Raw genomic sequence first — 17,398 nt, 5'->3', positions numbered from 1 at the left:
TGTATCTGTATTTCATTCCCTTTTTCCCCTCGCCCTTTCACGCAAATCCTAATCACCTGAAAACTGGATCTGACGCCAGCTAGCTTGGATCCTTAGGAAGGGATGTTTCTAGGGCGCATCTGTGTGTTTGTGTGTGATGCGGAAGGTAGGGAAATTTTAAAGACCCGCCGCCGGAAAACAATGTCCTGATGTCCTATATTTTACTCTGGCTTCATCCCTGGAGCGCCCCTCCTGGTGGGCCAAGGGGACTGGGGATAGGAGACACTCCGAGGGGACGCCGGCTTCTCTCGCCTCTACAGTGGAACGAGGCTGAAGCCCCGGCGGCAGCGCAGACGCTCAGGGCCCGCTCGGCTGGGCCGCAGCCCCCGCCCGCGCCACCTGCTCCCGGGCTCCCGCGTCCCCGCCCCGCGTCCCGCCCCCGCGCCGCGCCCGCGCCCCGCGGTCCCTCCCTCCGGCGTGACGGGAGCACTGGCGCCGGCTGCCCGGGCCCCGAGCGCAGCCGAGCTGTCAGCGGCGGACGGCAGTGGGCGAGCGGCGAGCGGCGAGCGGCGGGGGAGCCGGAGCGCGGCCCCCGGGAGGCTGCCTTCGCGCCGGCGGCCGAGCGCAGCGGGACGGAGATGCTGCTCCTCCGGCCGGGGCCGGCGCGGGGGAGGGGCCGCGGGCCGGCGGGGGCTCCCCGCGGCGGGCTCTCGCTGTCCTGGAGCCCCGCCTGGATTTGCTGCTGGGCGCTCGCCGGCTGCCAGGCGGCCTGGGCTGGGGACCTGTCCTCCTCCTCCGGCCGCCCGCTTCCTCCTTGCCAGGAGGTGAGCCGCGCCTGGTCCTTTACCTGGAGTTTGCGGGGGAGGAGGAAGGGAGACGGGGAGCGGAGGGTGCGCCGGTGAGGGTGGTGGCTGTTTATTGCTCTCAGCCGTCGCCTCGTTCCTTCCTTGGAGGACAGGGGTTTTCGGTTGTTTCAAGAGATGAAGTTGCCCGCCCCGGGAAGCTGGCCGGGAGAGGCTCTGTGGCTTTGCTGTCTTTTGGGTGAGGCTTTTCTGTTCGGGCTCCTGTGTTTTCGGGGCTCTGAAGGACTTTGCGGCGCCCTCTTTGGAGTGCCAGGCTTGAGGACCTGGGGCCGCGGAAGAGATTTCAGCAAGGGGAGGAGACTGGGGAAACCCTGCTAGTGGGATCTGGGGACCCATCTCTTCACAGCTGTTGCAGATAGCCAGATGCTGTCACAGAAGGGCTTCCCGCCTCCCCTCCTGCCCCTTCGCCACTACCCTGTCTCTACAAACCCCTTCTTCCCGCTCCCCTGCACTCAGCTTCCCGAGGAGGTCCTGGGGATTTGCTAAGCCCACTGTGTGGTGTCACTTGGCATCCTGCTGGCAAAATATAGATATGAATTAGGAAGAAAAAAAGTGTGTCCTTAGGGAAGAGGCAGGTTGGTGATCTAGAAAATTAGAAAAGACGGAGTGAGTATGCTCCTTTTGGGAGGTGTTCCTCACCTGGCTGAAGCATTGCTGCCACTGTGTATGTTATAGTTTGAGATTATTGTTGATGTACAGCCAAGAAGGATAAATTATGGGTGATGAGATTTTTTCCCTTTACTTTTAGGGGAACTGGACTTCGTGTGCCAAAAATTTACAGTGGATATCATTGGTACTTGTTTTGGATGTTTATCTTTCCCTTTAGTGTTCCAGAAGTTCATCCTCTTAATGGAAATCAATGAGGGGAAGGAAGCAACATTTCTGACCTACTTTGAGTGATGATGTTTGGGAGGATATGAGGAGTGGATACTGTTTTTAGGAAGATTGCTAGGAATCAGGGTGATGGGTCGTTTTAATTTATGTAGTAAAAATAGCTTAGCTAATATGCCTCTCTGGGAAGAAAGGCCAGAGCTGGTTCCTTTGTGTATGATGCTGTCACTTTTGAATTTTCCCTGGGCTTGAATTATAGAATATCTGTGTTCTAGGCTTCATCCATCATGTATGGATTTCGTCCTCCTCTCCCACAGTACAAGTCCCAGGACAGACTGAAATAAGAGAGCATCAGATCAAAGGCATGTGTGCGAGCACACAGTAATGTTATCATTGGGGAAATCAGGGCAAGACCTCAATAAACAGCTGTGTTTAATTTCAGTCTACTGGTATAAAATTAGTTGTTTAATCTGTATTCTCTAACTTTACCTGTCACCTAGGAATTACATTCTTCCAGGTTTGCACAGAAAAGCTGCTTCTTGGACATCCTCAAATTGAACAGTAGTAACAGGACAAACTTTAAACACTGCCTTTAACGCTCAGCCCCAATACGCAGAACATATTTCTTTTCTGAAGTGAAAAGTTTTAAGCTCTTGTGACATTAATTCTTAGTAATGAAGAATGTACTTGAGACAGGTGAAAGTCAGGGCCAGTGGGGGTGATGCTTTTGGTTACCACAACTAGATTGATCCTTTAGAGGAGCACATGGTCTACACATGTATACGTAGAAAGAGTGGAGTAAGAGTCTTCAACCCAAGACAGGAATATTGCAAGTGAGAAGCAAGAAGATGACAGAAGGTTCAGGAAGGCTGCGTTCCATCAATCCCAGCTCCTTGTTGCACTGTCTTTAGAAATTGCATGGGACTCATCCTTTGAGGTGTCAAGTTTGAATTTTCCCTCTGAAAATGGGAATAAATAAAATATATACGAGGATGCAACTGAGCCTGCTTGTGGCTAGTTGTGTTTTTAGAAGTGGTGGTGCACAGATCCATTTATATTCTTCCTGATGACTGACAAAGAGTTGTGAGATGATTGACTGGGAATTAGAGGTTTCTTTGGTAATAAGAGAGGCCAAGTGGCCTCTCAGGGGCTGAATTTGCTCCTTGGCATCTGACCTAGTCAGCTGAACTAATTTATAGAATTGATCATTGTTTCTCTCTGACATTGTTTTTCAGAGAAAAGTGAGAATGGCAGGTGTTTTTCAGGCCTTGAGGGTAAGGGTCTGCTTGTGCTTATGAGTAGGGAGGGGGCTTCCTCTGAGGTATAGCTATGGAAATGTGAGCCAAACTCCTGTGACCCAAGACACAGTTAAGTTAACTATTTTCTGTCCACTCCTGCCCATTTATCCCTTTCCACTCTTTATTAACAGAAAAGGAAGGAATGCCTCATGGTAAGGGACAGCATCATGTGGTGGGGAGGAGAGTGAGAGCAGTTAAAATGAGGAGGTCTGAGCCTGGAAACAAAGCCAACTCTTAATATTATGAGAGAATGCTGAAGCAGAGTGTGGAAAATTCTGCAGGTAACTCTAAGCCTCATTTTCCCCAGTAGTTTGATTCTCAGCCTCATGTATCAGTATTTTTATAAAAGTAGTCACGTTTAACTAAGTTACACAGACTCATTTTCCTTGCCTGATTTTAGAGGAAAGTAACGAAAGGAAAAGGACAAGAAGCACAGAAAATTGGCCTGGGAGTAATCTAGTTATGATTGCCTGAGTTCAGAGAAAAGGCCCTTCTAAAAGACAACTGGGTTATGGGCAGAATTTCACTTAGATTTTTGCAGAGGATTGGACTCTGGGGTGAAACTCATAAAATACAGCTTCCTTTGTCAAAGTCATTGGATTACGGAGTTGAAAAGGGGAGAAAAATGGTTGCTTTAGAATGCTCAGCTGGTGATCAGATCAGCAGGGTGGAAGCATAGGCACAAACAGGAAGGCTGTAGTTTGGGAGACAGAAATAAAAGTAAAGTCAATCTGTCAGCAGCTAAAGGACAACAGTAGGATGTGACTTTGGTAAATGGTGTCTAAGGAAAAAAAACCACGAGGACTGGACATCAGAAAGTACAGAATTAATATTTTTCATTCTTTTTATGGGGGAACTTATAAAGGATAAGTATCCTCTGGGTTTCTTGGCATCTGTTTTTCACTTGTAAAATGATAGTGATAAAAACTGACCTGCCTGTCTTTATAGTGAAGATGAGATGAGACTAATATAAGTTAAAGGAAAAAAAAAATCTCTGTAAAGGTGAGAGTTGATTATTGCTAGATTAGTAGATCTAGATCCTAATATTTCAGGAAGGGTCTACAGTGAGACCTCACAGGTTCAGAGGATAGGCTTATCCAAAAATTGGGTGGAATGGAAGTTTTTACTCACTGAATGATGGGACTTAAAGGGGCTGCCAGAGGAAAAAGAGATACGGCCAACAGATGGTTCAGAGTTGGGGTAAGGTATTAGAAGAGGGAATTCATGAAGACAAAGAACAGAACTAAGTGGATTTTTGTGTGCATTGTTTAAATTTAGAAAATTAAATCACAAAATAGTTTGTTTTCTAGTTCACTGCTCTAAAATCCTACATACACGATTCTACTGGGCTCTCTAAATCTTTATTGAATGACTTTTTGCCAGCAGTTTTTATTCCACAAACATTTATTGAGCTTATACTGTGTGCCAGGTGAAATGTCAGATGATATGAAATTACAAATTAAAAAACATAATGTAATTCGGTAAGGATGAGACAGCTATTTAAACAGACAATTGCAATGAAGTGATTTGGTGCCATTAGAAAAGAAAGAGCAGTCAGATCTAATGGGGAGGATCAGAAAAGGTCCTATAGAGAAGTGAGTGAGACTTGAAAGATGAGCAGGAATTTGCCAAGCAGACAAGGGTCAGATGTGAGTGAGGACTAGTTTGGGGGAAAGATATTTCTGGTGTAGAGCACAGCTTCAAAAATGGCAGAAACACAAAACAGCATTATGTTATAATTGGTTATAACTGGAGTGCAGCGTGCTATGAGGAGCTTAAGGAGAGATGAGTCTGAGAGGCAGGCAGAAGCCTGATCATAGGGAACCTTATCTCCTGCAGAGAAGCTGAGCTTTATTGGGTAGGTGATGGGGAGCAATAGAAGGACTTAAAAATCAGGATTAATAAAATATGCTTTAGTTTGGAACAGTATGGAGGCCACTTTAGAGGGGTGGGAAATAGATAGAGGTGAGACCTGCTAGGAACAATTTCAATAGTCCAGGTAAGGAAAGGATGACAGAGTTAAATTAAAGAGAGCAGTCAAGATGGAAAAGAGGGCATGATATTAGAAGATAGAACTGAGAGTAAATGAGTGTGGAGCGCAAGGGAATGAAAGGTTCTGGTTTGGTTTGAGGAGAGTGCCTCTAACCTCCGTGAAGAGGCATGTGAGGAAGATGAGATAAGGAGCTCGGTTCTGGAGAGGTTGTTCAGTAGGTAGTTGGGTATCAAGCCCTGTTGCTCAGAGGCGTGGTCTGGGCTGATGTGGAGATGAGGGAATCACTTGAATGAAAGGCATGGTTGAAACCACTGGATTGGATGAGATCATCCAGGGAGTGAGAACAAAAGACAAAAGATAGGGCTTGGGTTTTACCAACATTAAAAGGGGCAGACATGCCACAACTAGAAGGACCCACAACTGAAATATACAACTATGTACTGGGGAGATTTGGGGAGGAAAAAAAGCAGGAAAAAAAAAGGGGCAGAAATCAAGCGGTACACAAAGGAGATAAGTAAATAATGGGTGGTATCAGGGAAATGTGACAATATGGAGTTAGGAGGAAAGGGAGAAAAGCCTTTGAAGAAGAAATGAATGGTTGTGGTGTCAGTGCCCAAAGAAATTCAAATAAGATGAGGACGGAAAAGAGAGGATTGAATTTGACAATTAGGGCACTGGTGCTCAATGCCAGAGTAGTTCTTGTGGAGTGGTGGGGAGAGGTTGAGGTGAGTGGAGGTGAGGCAGTGGTGATAGAGTAAAGTTTTATTATACAGTCCTCCTAGATTTGGTAACAAATTGGATCTCCCAAGTCCACATAAATCGTAAGGCTTGTATATGGCCATATCTTCTGTTTCAGACTTTGATGGGAATAGTTGAGAAATATCTTTTCTGCCAAGAAGTCTCTGAAGGTCATGGGCTTGGCTAAGGGTGTCAGAGATTCTAAAGCCACAGTGTTGCTGAAGGAGTTAGCGCTCAACCTCTGTTTTCAAGCAGTTAACATAATTAATCTTGCTTGTTATGCTTGTGGAGGTGAATTTTCCATTTCAAGTTCTTATGCTCAGAACCATTTCTCATGTTTTAGGCAAATGTGAGCAAGTATTCACACCATCAATATTTACAATGTAAAACTAAGAGCTGACAGATCTGTGAAGTGTCATATTTTAGCACAAGGGATGGAAATAGCAGAGCATAGTGTAGAGTGGCATGTTTTCCTGCCATAGTGTATTCTTCAGCAATGTCTTGGATGTTAAAATAATTCTTTATTATCGGAAAACACCAGTCAAATTTTGGTTGCCTTTTCCTTCCCTCTGAAGAAACCATGGATAATTCTTGTCCCTTTTTGCCTTTCTTAATCTAAATTATATGTAATATGTCAATGTTAAATACATATTTGTTGTGTGCTTATGTACCAGGTACTAGCAGTAAAATGTTGAACAAAACGTGGCGCCTGCCCACTTAGAGCTTTATAATCTTGTGGGGGCAGCATCAAAACACCACTACATATCGTGTCATTACATTTGCCATAAGTGCTATGATGGAAAATGACTGTGTGCAGTGGGAGTGTATAGACTTTCTGTTCATTTCACCATTTCACTGAAACTCTTTTTTCTAGTCCAGCAATGGCCTCCCCTTCACTAAATCCTGCTGGCATTCCTCATCTATAGCTGCCTTTTAGAAACACTGGACCCAATGGATTGCTCCATCACCACTGAAACCTTCATTTGCTTCAAGCACACCACACTCTTGTTTTTCTTTACCCTAACTGTAATCCTTCTCCATCTCTGCCGGTTCCTCCTCATCTTCGTGACTTCTTTACACTGGGGCACTCTAGGCCTTCCACCTTAAGCCCCCTGTCTTTTCTGTCGTCCTCAGATTCTTAGTGATGTCATCCAGTCTCTTAGCTTTAAATATCATCTACATATGGGCGGCTCTCAAATTTACATCTCCTGTGTGGACCATCCCCTGGATTCCCGAAAAGCACAACCTTGATGTCTCCACTTGGATAGAAACCTTAAACCTGACATTGCCCCAAACCTAATCCTGTGGAGTCTTCCCATTTCCTTTAATGGCAGCTCTTCCCTTCCAGTTGCTGAGGCCTAAAGCTCTGGAGTCTCTGCTGACTTCTTTTTCTCCCACATCCTACATCCAATCTATCAGCAAACTCTCTTGTCTTTGCTTCAAAATAGCTGGAGTCAGAACTTCTCATCACTTTGCCTGTACCCTCTGGGCCACACCACCATCATATCTTGCTTGGATTATTGCTATAACTTCCCATCTTGATCTCCTTTACTTCGTTCTCAGCAGAGCAGCCAAGAGATCACATTAAAACATAAGTCAAAAACTGTTATTCCTCTGCTCAAAACTCTTCTAAGGCTTCATTCAGAAGCAGAGTTCTGATGGTGGCTTACAAGGCCCATTGTGATCTGGCCTCCATTAAGCCTCTAATGCTATCACTTATGACTCTCCCCATTTTTCATTCTGCTCCAGCCTCCCCGGTCTCCTTGCTCTTTCTAGAATGTGTTATGTGAGCTCCTTTCCCAGGGCTTCTGCACTGGCTGTTTCCTCTGCCTGGAACTCTCTTCCCTCCGATATTTCCTTGGCTGTCTTCCTCATGTCCTTCAGGTTTCTACTCAATTGTCATCTTACAAAGTCCTTCTCTGGCCACTTATTTAAAATTGCAATTTCCTCTTCTCTATGCCCATTTCATGCATTTATGTGTTTCCATAGCACTTTTCAGCATCCATCATAATATATATTTTAATTCTTTATTTTGTTTTTATGACCTCCCCTAATAAATTGTGAGCTCCATAAAGATAAGGCAGTATTTTTCCTTTTCTTTTTTTAATAAACTACTGTATCCCTGGTAACTCAAACAGTGCCTTACGCGTAGTAAGTGCTTAATAGATAAAAAAAAAAAAAACAAAACTTGGGGAATGAATGAATAAATTTAATTTGGGGCACTTAGGTTGTTTTTATTATTTGTCATATAAATATGTTATAATAACAACACAAAACATCGTCTGAATTTCTGATTATTGAAGATAGATTACTTGCGGCAGAAATCTTAGGTAGGTGGATATGAACTATACCCTGGCCAATACTGAAAATTATTTATTAATTGTTACTAATTTGATGGTGGAAAATGGTATCTCACTAGTGTAATTTACATTTCTTTAATCACTGCTGAACGTCAATATTTTTCATGTCACTTTTTGTATTTCACTTTTTGTGGAGTTTTCTGTTTAGGTATTTTTGCTTATTTTTCTTGTGTCTTTGAGCTCTTAATATAGTACAGATAACATATATACACTGAAAATATATTCCCTAGACTTTTTTCCTATTGTATGTTTTGAGATAATATAATACCCAGAGAAAGCAATTAATTATTTAGACCATAAAATGTATATGGAATTACTTCTCTTAACATATCAAATAGGAATAAGTTTTATTTTAAAAAGTGATGTTTGGTACATAGAACCTTACTAAATTCCCATAATATTTGAAATCTTCCATGTGTTTGGCTGAGAAAAATACTGGAGCAACTGCAAACTTTTGGGCTTGGATTGACAGTTTTGTTCGAAGAGCATGCTTTTGAACTCCAAGATAGCCCTGCTTCATTCTCTCTTACTTCTTTTTTAGTTGTCATTCGTATTTATTTGTTCATAGCATTTAATGAGTTCATATCATGTGTTTCTCTCATAGGGAAACTAACAATATGGGAGTTTATTATTATAGCACAGATGGGTTAAGTGGAGTGATGCACAGGGTTGTATGGAAGCACAGAGAATGCCAACTAAGGAGCCCTGGTCTTGAGAAAGTGCTGTTTGAGCTGAGTTTTCAAAGATTTCTAGAAGTGTTTGACAGGATGCACTGAAGCCAGTATATCTCAATCAAAGAAAATAGGCTTATAACAGGAATTAAATCATATGATCAGTTCAAGGGCTAGAGTGAAGGCACATGGGTGGGAGCAGTAAGAGATGACTGGATTATGAAAAAGGCGGAGACTGAGGGTCTGGTGAGGAAATCTGTGGGGAGCCATTGACATCAGATTAGAAAGATTATTCTGTTTGTGAGTGGAGGAAGACAACGGGGGATCATATCGGAGGCAGGAAGATCGCTTAGGAAACTATTGCCTCTCCCAAGGGGAGGGGAAAAAAAAAGTCAGAGCTAAGCAACTGACAGTGAGAATGGAGGAGGAAGGAGGAGATGGATTTGACATCTGAGTGATAAATTTCAGTCTACCATGACTTCTAGTTTTTTTGTCTTGAGCTACCGAGTAGATGTCCCTTTCATTCAGATTAAAAATTTAGGAGGAGGAGGTGGCTGGAAGAAAGAGAATGAGTTCATTTCTGGTATCCTGAGTTTAAAGTGCCCACGGGACATCCACACAGTGCTCTCCCGGAGATAGTTGGATGTTCAGGAGTGCAACCAAGAGGCACCTTGGGAGCCATGAGCACATAAGAGGTAATTGAAGCCATTGGTGTTGATGAGGTCACCCATGCTCAGAGCGCAGAGCAAGAGCAATGTGTTGAGGAGAGGGCTCAGGGAAATGCCAGCATTTAAGAAGCAAGCAGAGCAAGAACTAATTGAGAATGCAACTGAGAAGCCACAGCCAGTAAAGAGTGATAGCACAGAGCTGGCTGAGGATTGAGGGGGTGGATGACCAATAAATCTGGAGTATGATACAGACATGGTGGTTCTTGATGTGAAGTAAGGCATTCAAAATGTCATGTACTTGACAAGATGCAAAAATATATGCCTAATGATGGTATAACTAGGTGGATTCTTGGCTGTTTGAAGAAATGTATCCTGAAGTTATTAATTTAAGGAACTGATGCTTAGCTAGAGGAAGGTCTTCAATGTAGTATCTTTGGTTTTAGTATTTAATCTCTGCCCTGTTACTGATTTAATCAATGCTTTGGTTTTGAGAAGACTTAACCAAATTTTGTAAAGTCAGAAAGCTAGGAGAGATACCTAATGAGCTGGACAGCAGAGTTGGGATTCAAAATGATTTTGAAAGGCTAGAATAATGGGCAAACATAATTGTTTTAAATGTAGACTGTCCTTTTTGGTTCTGAAATTTAGATGTTCAAGCATAGGATGAGGAAATCTTGCTTAAAATTACTTTTGAAGCCACGGATGTCATGTGGCTGCTAAAAGTGATGATAGAGTGGGGGTGGTATCTTAGGCTCTATTAATATGAGCAGAGTACTTGACTCATAGAAGGTAGACATTTTAGCTTAGGTTGGTAGTTCAACTTAGGTGCAGTTTTGGAAGAGGGACATTGAGATAGGGACATGTTGGCTTGAGGTGCCACTTAGGAAGATGAACTATGTGGAAAGTAGTTCCAAATTCTTCAGGACTGATCAAAGGAATTGAGGTTGTTTAGCTTGGGGAACACCTAAGGGGGTCACCATAGTGAGCTTCATATGCATTAAGTGCAGTCATGTGTAAGAGACATTCGTATAATCTTTGTTTAGAGGACACGATTAGAACTGGTGGGTAATAGAAGAATGCAGAATTTAGTTCATCCAAGAAGGTGCTTTATGTCTGTAGAGCCATGAGCTGCTTCTTTGTACTCTGAAAGTTGCAGGGTTCCTGTTTTGGACAGACTGCTGGTCTCTGTCACTGCTCAAGGTTATATACGCTGCTACTGTAACAGGTGAGAAGATAAATCTTTATCCTGGGTGCTTTAGTTCTAGGACACATTCTTTCTTAGTCTACCATCCTTACCACTTTATTCTCAGATTGCTACAGTGTAAACATAAAATAATGCCCTTTGGTGTTTAATATCCTAAGATTGAGAGTGGAAAGAATTGGCCATTTGAAATGTAAGTTTAACGCTGACTTCTATTTGATAATTCTTGGGCATATCAATAATGCATACTAGGAAATAACTTGAAATGCATACTAGGAAATAACTTGAAATAACGGTGGATACTTAAACATATTTGAGCTTGGTATGCTAGGGAAGTGCTTCTCTATCTAAAGAGCAGATAAATATTAAGAGCATTTGCTGTAATTTTTTGTGGTTTCATTTTTCACATTTGACCTTTTTAAAATTAAAAGCAATTTGTATGTGTTCTAGAAAAATAAAGCAATAAAAACACCAATAATTCCATCAAATATGCACACCACTCTTAAATTCTTAGCATTTGTGATAGGAATATTAAGTAAAAAGAACAATAGCCAGGTACAATTTTAAGGCATTTCATTTATTAACTCACTTATTCGTCCTCCAAACTCTGGTGAGGTTGGTCTTCATGCTTCCAGCATAGTTAAATTACTGTGAGCCCAGGCTGCTGGCCCAATGGCCACACTCAACCATCAGGACATACTGCTTCTATCACATGTATCAAATGTCTTTGCATATATTTCATTGTGAATATACATGTATGTTTACAAAAATGGGAATATTCTGCACATATGGTTTGGTAATCTTTTTTTTCTCATTTAACAATATGCTGTGAACTTATTTCCACATTTTTGACTCATTTAGAATTTTATTCAGTGCTTGATCTAGGGTAAGCCTTTCACTTTGTTTTCTGAATAGCCAGTTTTCACAAATTGTATTTTGAACAGTTCATAATTCTTCCTTTCTCCATTGACTTGTTTTCTATACCATCTATTGTGTGGAGATATATATATATTTTTCTTTATAATCTTTTGTTTTATGTATAATATATGGTACATTATATTATACATATGCACACAAACATTTATTTGATTTCTTTTGGGCTACTTTCTGTACTATTGATTTTTTTGTACCAAGCTTGCTTGGAGTTTTAAGATATGATTTTGTATGACACTTTATGCTTTTCTTTCATTCAAAGATTTCTCAGCTATTCTCACTCCATTTAGTCTTCCAGTTTAACTTCAGAATAATTTTGAAAAGTTAAAAAAAAAAGTCTCACTGGAATTTTCTCTTGCATTGTGTTAAATCTCTTCATTTATTTGCAAAAAATCATCATCTTTACAGTATTATCGCTGCATCTGAAGACATAGTCTGCTTCAGCATTTGAGGCATTCTGTATTTCTCACTGGCACAGTCTTTCTATTTCAAGTATTTTTTGTTACATTTTCTATGGCAGATTTCCCCTACCATTTTACCTTTTAATTGATTTTTCCCTGATATATTGAAAAGCCATTGGTTTTTGAAAATTAATTGTATATCTAGTCTCTTACAGAGTGATCTTGTTAATTCTAATATTTCATCTAATTGTCTTCAATTTTTTTGATAAGTACCATGTATTGAGTAGTTAAATGTGTGAAACATTTTACTTATATTAACAGTAATCCTCACAGCAATCCATACCTCTGCTTTTAGAGATGAGGAAACAGAAGCTCAAAGGCAATTAATAACTTTCAAAAGATGACAAAGCTAGTGAGCCGTAAGGAGGGGATATATTTGTCTCCAGAGACTTCACTTTCCACTGAACCCCAGTGCCTCCTACTCTGCCTACAAGGGACTGGTCTAGACTTACCGCTTTCTACAACTGATTCTAGAGGCCGTATACTGAATCTTAAGTGTACCAAGCAGCTATTTATAATTTTTTCCCCTGTAGTCAGTCATTTTTAGATTATTCCTTTTTCTCAACATAGTAATCCATTTCTCACGTGTTTCAGAAGTCTATCTCCTCCAAGGTAGATGTTGGTGTTCCACCTGTTTTTTTTTTTTTTTTTTTTGGAGGAAGATTAGCCCTGAAGTAACTACTGCCAGTCCTCCTCTTTTTGCTGAGGAAGCCTGGCTCTGAGCTAACATCCGTGCCCATCTTCCCCTAGTTTATACGTGGTACGCCTACCACAGCATGGCTGCCAAGCAGTGCCATGTCTGCACCCGGGATCCGAACCAGCGAACCCCGGGCCGCCGAGAAGCGGAACGTGCGAACTTAACCGCTGCGCCACCGGGCCGGCCCTGGTGTTCCACCTGTTTTAACAAGGAGAGCTCTTTGTACTGTTGTGTTTTATCCACACACAGGTGTGTGGGTGACCATTGTTCCTCTTCTCTCAGGGTGAGGTGTCTGTGCAGAGTCCCTAGTCCAATTTCTGTTGTCTGGCAAACTTTTTTCCCATGCTGTGCTGATCAACCAAGGGGATCTCATTCTGTCTCTACTAGATTCTTGATTATGAGAATCTTTTTGGAAGAAGAATCTTTTTTAGAATTTTAAAGAAGCAGAGCTGTCTGTGGTTCTTGGGTAAGCAGCACATGACAGGCACCGGATGTAGGGCATGTGCTGCCTCTGTTTTCACCAGTACAGTTCTGGAAATAAAGAATAGAGACACAGAGGTCAGAGGGAGTGAGGGGTGTTAGTCCAATGACATCTCAAGCTAGAAGCCTGTAAAACTTCAAATATAAAAGGCCAAACTGGTGTTGAAAAAACAATACATGCCAAAGACAATACAGAGTAAAAACTGATGGACTATAGGTCTATCATTTTATCACAACTATTTTAAGGTTTTGTTCTCTTTATTATCCCTCTTTCTTTAAAGACTTTTATCAGTTATATGGACGAGGTGTTGTTCTGAGTGTTTTAGACATATTGACCCCTTTAAAAACAAAGATTTATTATTAGTCCACTCATTGTTTATATGTAAATGATATTGCTTTAAAGAGTTATACAGATATTTTATGGGAAGGTTAAACAATTGCTTGAATCTTTTTTTAACTTTATGATGATTAATTGAAGTACACTAAACTACATATATTTGAAGTATACAATTTGGTTAGTTTTGACATTCTATACCGTCACCATAATCAAGACAGCAATTTCCATACCCCTAAAAGATATCTTGCTTCCCCTTTGTAATCCAACCCTTCCTCCACCATGTCCCCAGGCATCCATTCATCTGCTTTCTGTCACTACAGATTCACTTGGATTTTCTAGAATTTTATATAAATGGAATCATGTGACATGCACTCTTTTTTTTTGGCCTGGGTTTTTTTCACTTAGCATAGTGATTTTGAGATTGAGTCACATTGAGCTGTATTCAATAGCTCCTTTTTATTGCTGAGTAGCATTCCATTGTATGGCTATACCACATATGCCTATCTATTTTTAACGTAATATAGTTCTAATAATAGTGCTTGATATTTTTAAGCTCCAGTATAATAATGTAATCTATGAATATCAAGAACTCATTAGTGAGTACTCCAAATAGGTTGTTTATAAAGTTCAGCAGCAGCAGCCCAAAATGTAAATGTAAGCACTAAAGGATTCTTGGCGTTCTGAGATATTCTGGGAGGTAATTTAGTTTTCTGTTTCACTCAGTATTTAGTGCTATTTCAGATAAATTTTGAGTTAGATATGCTTGTTGTTGGAACTGCTTTCACTTGCCTACCTGTGTGCCTGTGGATTATTTCATTATCAATTAATGTCTCCCAGAGTGCAGGTGAGAAAGGTGGATCTCGCAACACTCATTCAGAGGCTAAAATGGGGACTTTTTTTAGTTCTTTGTGATGAGCATTTGTGTATCTCTAGATAACGAAAACAGTCTTGGGTTCATTTGGAAGGACAGTTAAATATGTTCATTATTAGTTGAAATAATATTTTTATAAATGTAAATCCAGCAAGATAACTAGGTTTAGTTGTATTTTTTATTTTTTTGATGGAAAGTGATGGGAATTTGATTGACTAACTTGTTTGCATTTAGAACAAGGTAAGAATTCTTTTATTTTTTTACTTAAAAAATTTTTTTTTTGCTGAGGAAGATTGGCCCTGAGCTAACATCTGTACCAACCTTCCTCTATTTTGTATGTGGGATGCAACCACAACATGGTTTGATGAGTACTGTGCAGGTCCCCACCTGGGATCCGAACCCGTGAACCCTGGGCCACCAAAGTGGAGTGTGCAAACTTAAACACTACGCCACTGGGCCAGCCCCAGAATTCTTTTAGGCTGTTAGTGATTCTGAAAATTTTGGGGACTCTTAATTTTTTTTTTTCCTACAGAAAGACAAAAGTACTGATAATATGAACTATGATTGTGAGACTGGCTGACATGTCCCATTTAGGTTTGTTTCTTCTGTAGCAGTAGGTGATGACTTTGACAGGACAGGGAGAATGAATATGACTCGCTTGACTTCACAGTAGCAAGTTCTGCATTCTGTATGATGGATGCAGATAAAGGCAGGCTAGTCCTTAGCTTGGCCTTCTTTTCAGCTAAGACTTTTTTCTGACCTTCTCTTCAAAACTGGACTCTTACCATTTTTCTACTCTTGTTTCAACTCTGTAGCCTGGCTTTTATTCCAGTCATTTTCCTAAATCTCTTTTTATGTTTAGTAATCAACTCCTAATTACCAGTAGTTTCTTTGATCCGCAACCTACTCCACTTCTCTGCAGTGTTTAACTTTGTTTCCAGGCTGCTCCTCTGTTGCTTTCTGAGATGCTGAAGTCTTGTATCACTCAACCTTATATCCTTGTTTCTGTAGCTAGCTACTCTTCTGTTACTTCTTAGTAAATGTTGGCTATCCCAGGTTTTTGCTTTTGGTCTTCTCTTTACATTGCACATGTCCTCTGTGAAAGATATTATCCATATTTTCCTTTATTAATTTTTATTTTCCTGTAATTAGAAGTAATACGTACTTATAAAATTTGAATAATTTGAACAAGCAGAAAAGATGAAAAGCACCTGTCATCCCACTGTGAAGAATCATTGTTAACATTTCTCATCCAACTGCTTGTCTTACCTATAACCTTTGTTTAAATGACTCTTAGATCCAACCTCCAATGCTTGATTCTCCATCAAGTTCCAAAAGCCCATTTGCGACTCCTTAAAAGACACATCTAGTAGAATGTCCTGTACTAGTTCAAATTAAATACATCCCAGACCAAGTTCATTATCTTCCCCTCTACTTAAAACTCATTTTTCTTGTTTCTGTTTTTGATTAATAGTGGTTGACTTGATTTCATTAGACCTCTTCCTTCTCATCTCTAAACTCCACATCCAGTCAGTCATAAAAGAAGTCACTTAACGTGGTAGACAAGGTCCTTTATCATGTGGTGTTAGGTGACCTTTTTAGGTCCTTTACTCCCTTCCATTTCACCCCTCTTTCTTATTCAGCAATCTAACCACCATTCCCATTTTCCAGAGATTCTCATGCATTTTCATCCTTATATGCTTCATTCATGGCCATTGTCTGAAAAGCCGTTTCCTCTCTCTCCCTGGTACAGCTAGCCTCTAGTTATCATCTAAGACCTGGATTAAATGTCTTTATTTGCGACTGAGATACCCTTTCCCCAGGCAGAATGAATCTGGAGCATTACACTCCCTACATTTGCTTTGATTCATCCTGACTAGAGATGAAGCCCGGTCAAAGGTCTCATTATGATTGCTTTTAAATGTATCAAGAGCTGCCTTTAGAGAATGGACTTCAGGTGTATTTCAGACCGTAGGCCTGGAATCAATGAGTGGATGTTTTAGTGAGGAAGATCTTTCTAAAGATTAAGGAAGAACTGTAACCTTTAAAGATGTGCAGCAATGCAAAAGACTTGCTTTATAAACTAGTTAGCTCTTCATCAATACAAATATACGCGTAAATACTAAATCACCATTTATCGTGGGTTCACTCATTTAATCAACATTATTAATCACTTTGCCAACTGCTCTACTGGAGGTACAATGATTAAAAATTTATTTTCTTTAAGATTCTTGTAGTCTAATATAGTGGTTCTCAATCTGCACATTAGACTCACAGGCTAATGATTTATTTGCAATTTTGGAATCTCAGAGGACAGGGTCCAGGAAACAGATTCCAGTGTCCAGCTATGGTTAAGAAGCATTTGTCTAATGGTTATTTTTCAAAGTGCCATTTATTTAACACCTACTTTATGGCAGGCCATGTGATGTTCATTTATTCTTCCAGCAAATATTTATTCAGCATCTGTGTTTGTCCCTGGCCCAGGTACCAGGAATACATCAGTGAACAAAAGCAGGGAATTCCTGCTCTTAGGGAGTTTATGGAATGGTAGAATATAGACATTACACAAATACATGACAGGTGGTGATAAGTCTAAGAAGAAAAATAAGGAAGTGAGGGGACAGAGGAGGTGTTTGTTTAGGAGTTCAGGAGAGGACTTTTGATGCTGTGGCATTTGTGCAGTACCTGAATGAAGAGAGGGATCAAGCTGTGTAGACATCCGGAGAGAGAGCTTCCAGGCACAGGGAAGAGCAAATGCAAAGGCCTTGAGGTAAGCATACACTTGGCATGTCCAAAGAAGAGTGACCAACTGGCTGGAGTGGGACATGACAGGAGGTGCAAACATAGAGGTCGTAGGTGGATGAGGTGTGGTAGATCACACGGCACCTTTTAGGGCATGTTAAAGACTTTGACTTTTATTATGAATGAGAGGAGAGCTATGCAGGGTTTTGAACAGAGAAATAACACGATATGATTTATATGTAAAAAGATCAGTCTACCTGCTATGTGGAAAAAAA

At 40.8% G+C, this 17,398-nt stretch overlaps 1 protein-coding gene across 6 annotated transcripts in view; it reads left to right on the top strand.

Annotated features, from left to right (window-relative positions):
- The first annotated feature begins 449 nt into the window (after window positions 1-449).
- Window positions 450-17,398, top strand: part of ELAPOR2 (endosome-lysosome associated apoptosis and autophagy regulator family member 2) — a 156,887-nt gene continuing 139,938 nt past the window's right edge. For 4 of the 6 annotated variants that reach the window (XR_011502766.1, XR_011502765.1, XM_070507522.1 and 1 more), the window contains exon 1: window positions 451-803. Coding sequence is in view for 4 of the 6 variants with exons in the window: in XM_070507522.1 (XP_070363623.1) it covers window positions 618-803 (186 nt within the window). In the remaining 2 variants the exon portion in view is untranslated. Of the gene's footprint in view, window positions 804-17,398 lie in introns of all 6 variants that reach the window. The other 2 variants (XM_070507528.1, XM_070507502.1) reach the window with 2 other exon arrangements.

Source organism: Equus asinus, chromosome 1, assembly GCF_041296235.1.
Source record: "Equus asinus isolate D_3611 breed Donkey chromosome 1, EquAss-T2T_v2, whole genome shotgun sequence".
Classification (NCBI taxonomy): domain Eukaryota; kingdom Metazoa; phylum Chordata; class Mammalia; order Perissodactyla; family Equidae; genus Equus; species Equus asinus.
The sequence above is the reverse complement of the archived record's forward strand: the minus strand, read 5'-3'. Positions and strand labels throughout refer to the sequence as shown.